Source organism: Seriola dumerili, unplaced genomic scaffold (assembly GCF_002260705.1).
Source record: "Seriola dumerili isolate Sdu_G_001 unplaced genomic scaffold, Sdu_1.0 BDQW01000306.1, whole genome shotgun sequence".
Taxonomy (NCBI): domain Eukaryota; kingdom Metazoa; phylum Chordata; class Actinopteri; order Carangiformes; family Carangidae; genus Seriola; species Seriola dumerili.
Window position 1 is genome coordinate 161,097 of NW_019174561.1, and position 3,211 is coordinate 164,307.

General features: G+C 44.5%; 1 protein-coding gene across 1 annotated transcript in view; it reads right to left on the reverse strand.

Moving 5' to 3' along the window:
* Positions 1-692: 692 nt before the first annotated feature.
* LOC111231574 (R-spondin-2-like) overlaps positions 693-3,211 on the reverse strand; it is an 18,635-nt gene continuing 16,116 nt past the window's right edge. The window contains exons 6-7 of the mRNA XM_022758720.1: positions 917-996; positions 693-797 (exon numbers count right to left, since the gene is read on the reverse strand). Coding sequence (XP_022614441.1) covers positions 693-797; positions 917-996 — 185 coding nt within the window. The remainder of the gene's footprint in view (positions 798-916; positions 997-3,211) is intronic.

Consider the following 3,211-nt stretch of genomic DNA (forward strand, 5'->3'; position numbering starts at 1 on the left):
GTCATCCCCCCTCTCTCTCTCTCTCTCTGTGACTTTCCAATATCTCTCTCTCACAGTGCTTTCAGAATAAAGGCCCCAAAAAATAACTTAAAAGTAGTTGTGCTTGTGCGTAGTAACACGGTTCAGGGTTTCCTTCTTTCCCGGGAAACAAAGACCCTAAACACGGTAGTTCAACAGTTCAGAGTGAAACGGCTGTTTGACTGCAGATAAAGCTTTGGAAATTTTCAAAATAAAACGCTTAAACAGTTAAAATGATTAGCTTTATTCTGCGGGCTTTTGTTTAGTTTTTTTTAAAGGTGGCTAAAACATGTTTTTTGCGGATGACCTCACAAAACCCCACGTCAAACAACCTGAACTATCACGTCTTTAATATCTTAGCAGCGACTGGACGGATTGTAAAGACGTTAAAGGATGGGGATGAAACGACTCACCGCCATGAGGTCGACATTTGTGGTGAAATATCTCACCTTCGGCCTGAGACTGTGTTCTCTCGGGATGAGCTGTGATTCCCTGTGAGGTCTCCTGCAGAGCCGCCATCAGGTCAGAATCATCATTCATCCAGTAAACTAAACTAAACTAATGAGACTCCCACCAGCCTTCAGCTGCACTTTGTCTTTAGTGCCAAATAACACACGTTACCATGCTAACACTCCAAACAAAGCTGATGCTGATGCTGTGCTAGCATGCTTCTCCTAACCGAAAAACCACCTCTTCAGCAGAACCACCTGCGGCTGCCACATCTCCACCTCTGGACTCGTGACCTGGGACCTGAACCTGCGATTAGGACTCTCAAACAGCTGGCGAGGAGTCACCGATAAGATAACGCGGGGGACGAAAGGAAAAGATATCCGCGCCGCGCGGCGTGACATCTGAACCGTCAGATGTTGCTAAATTGCGAGGAAAACGAGCAACAGACCCTCCTGCTCGCTTCCACGACGGTCTGCTGCCATTGGTGAGGGAGGGACGGGAGATGAGACCCACGTCCTTCCTCATCATCTGAAAACAATAAGACAACAAGAGAGTGGGAATTAAAAGACTAGAGCCGTCTAATCTGGAACAACAGAGGAATGTCAGGGAGATGCCACAGCACCCTTTTATCCCAGATGTGTGCTATTAGGTCCACGGGCCTGATCCCTGAGCCAGACTCTGCTGGATCGGATTTCTTCCTCCGCTAATGCCACCGGACATACGATCTGACAATGATAATGATAATTACTTCAAATGACATGCCTTCCATTGTGGAAGAAGTGGAGGAAAACACACAGGCATTCACACACACACACACACACACACACACACACACACACACACACTGAAAGACAATATTTGCAGAACTTTAAAGGGGAATCGCTGCTGGCTTTCTCACCAATTTGGAAAAAGTTAAAAAACACCACAGCTCTCTACATTCCTCCCGCTCTGTTAAAATGTTTCACAGCTTCTTCTTGTGCTGTTTGTGTAAAAGAGGAAGAAAATATGGAACCATAAAAAAGGTCACAACAACAACTCGGTTTTAGAGGGAAAGCAGGGACGCGCTGCCAAGTTTGGTTCTTTTTAATGTTTTGGAATATTCGTATGAAGTTCATCATTAATTTAATGCAGAGTTAAAAACAAGAGCCAGACACTGTCTCCAGTACAATGGCTGTGCTGCTGATGAGGGCCGAAGAATGAGGGACTAAATAATCAGTGTTTTTGTTCTCTTCAATACAATTTTAACCAGTACTGACAGCATCTCCACAACACAGGACTTTCAAAATAATTCTTTTCTTTTTTCTGTTTTTGCAGTTGGAGTTTATTTTCAGGTTCCTCTCAGAAACACAGAAACACATCTCTTCCTATCTCTGTTCTTTGGATGGAGGCGACATAAACGAACACAACCCTCAGATGATGAGGCCGAGGAAGTTCATTGACGGACGTACGAGAGTCTGCTGTCGCTCTCTCCGCCTTCGTTTCCAACGCTGTCGGTGAGAGTGTGGAGATTCATCCATCAGTTAATCGACGATATTAATAGATTTTAAAAAGAAAGAGGAAATAGCGTGATCGTCTCAGTGATGCTGCTTTTCAAAAACTGTCTCACATTTCCTCCCTTTTCATTTTGGAGGTGGTTTTCCTCGACTGTCTTTCACTTGCGGAGTTCCTCTGGAGTTTGTACCACGTCAAACACAAACAGGTGAACGCCACAGCGCCACTGACCATGACGGATGAGGAGCCTTGAATCTATGAATCTATGATCCAAGGGGGCTGTGAAGACGGTCCGTTTATTTTTCAGGCAGTTTGTTTTTACGTTTGAACCCAAAAACGTAAGAACTGCTGTTGTCAAAATGAAAAAACCAAGGACAAGAACATCACATTGGAAGACGTGGTCCAGTTTTTGTGTTTGCAAATGAGTTTTTTTTTGTTTTAAGAACGATAAAGGGAGTCAGGTGGCACGGAAGTAAAGGCAAATATTTCAAAATAAAAGACAACCCTGACCCTGACCATTCATTATCGTGATGCACAAACATGCTGCCAAAAAAAACTAAATGTCCTACTGACATTCAAAGTTGGTTTATTCTAACCGTGACCAGGTGGTTTTATTATTGTAACCATGACAACAGACGTCCCTTAACCTTAACAAACTAGTAATTTCATGAATTTCATTTTATTTTTCCACCAGTTCTGGAGGATGTCGACCTGCTGATGAGGACATCAGATCAGACGAGGCGTCGTTCTAAAGTTACAAGGTAGATAATTATGACATCATAGTGTCATTTTGTTGCTAGGTGACATCTAGTGGTCGTAGTAACGATGACAGGAGCAAAGGGGAAAAGTGTCGGAGACGTAGTTTAAAGAGAGACAGAGTCCAGGTCAGGAGGAGGAGGTGGTGGATGGACGACGAAGGCGGCGAAGGGTCGTTGGAACAAAACGAACCTGTACGGTTTTTGACTGGTTGGAAATAGTTTATGAAATCCTCGTTGGGAATGACAATATCCTGTTGATGTTTGCTCATGTTTGGTCACATGTTGTTGACATTGTTTATCACTAACGTTTCAAACTGTCAGTGACAAAGACACAACGGAGTCACTGCAGCGTGATGTTTCCCACACAGGGACGTCGTCCTGGACCGAATCCAAACAACAAACAGAGGTACGCAGCTTCCCTGAGCTGCTCCACCATCACCACCACACTAATGCTCAGGAGAGGAGGGGGGGTGTGTGGGGGGGGTGTGAGGTGG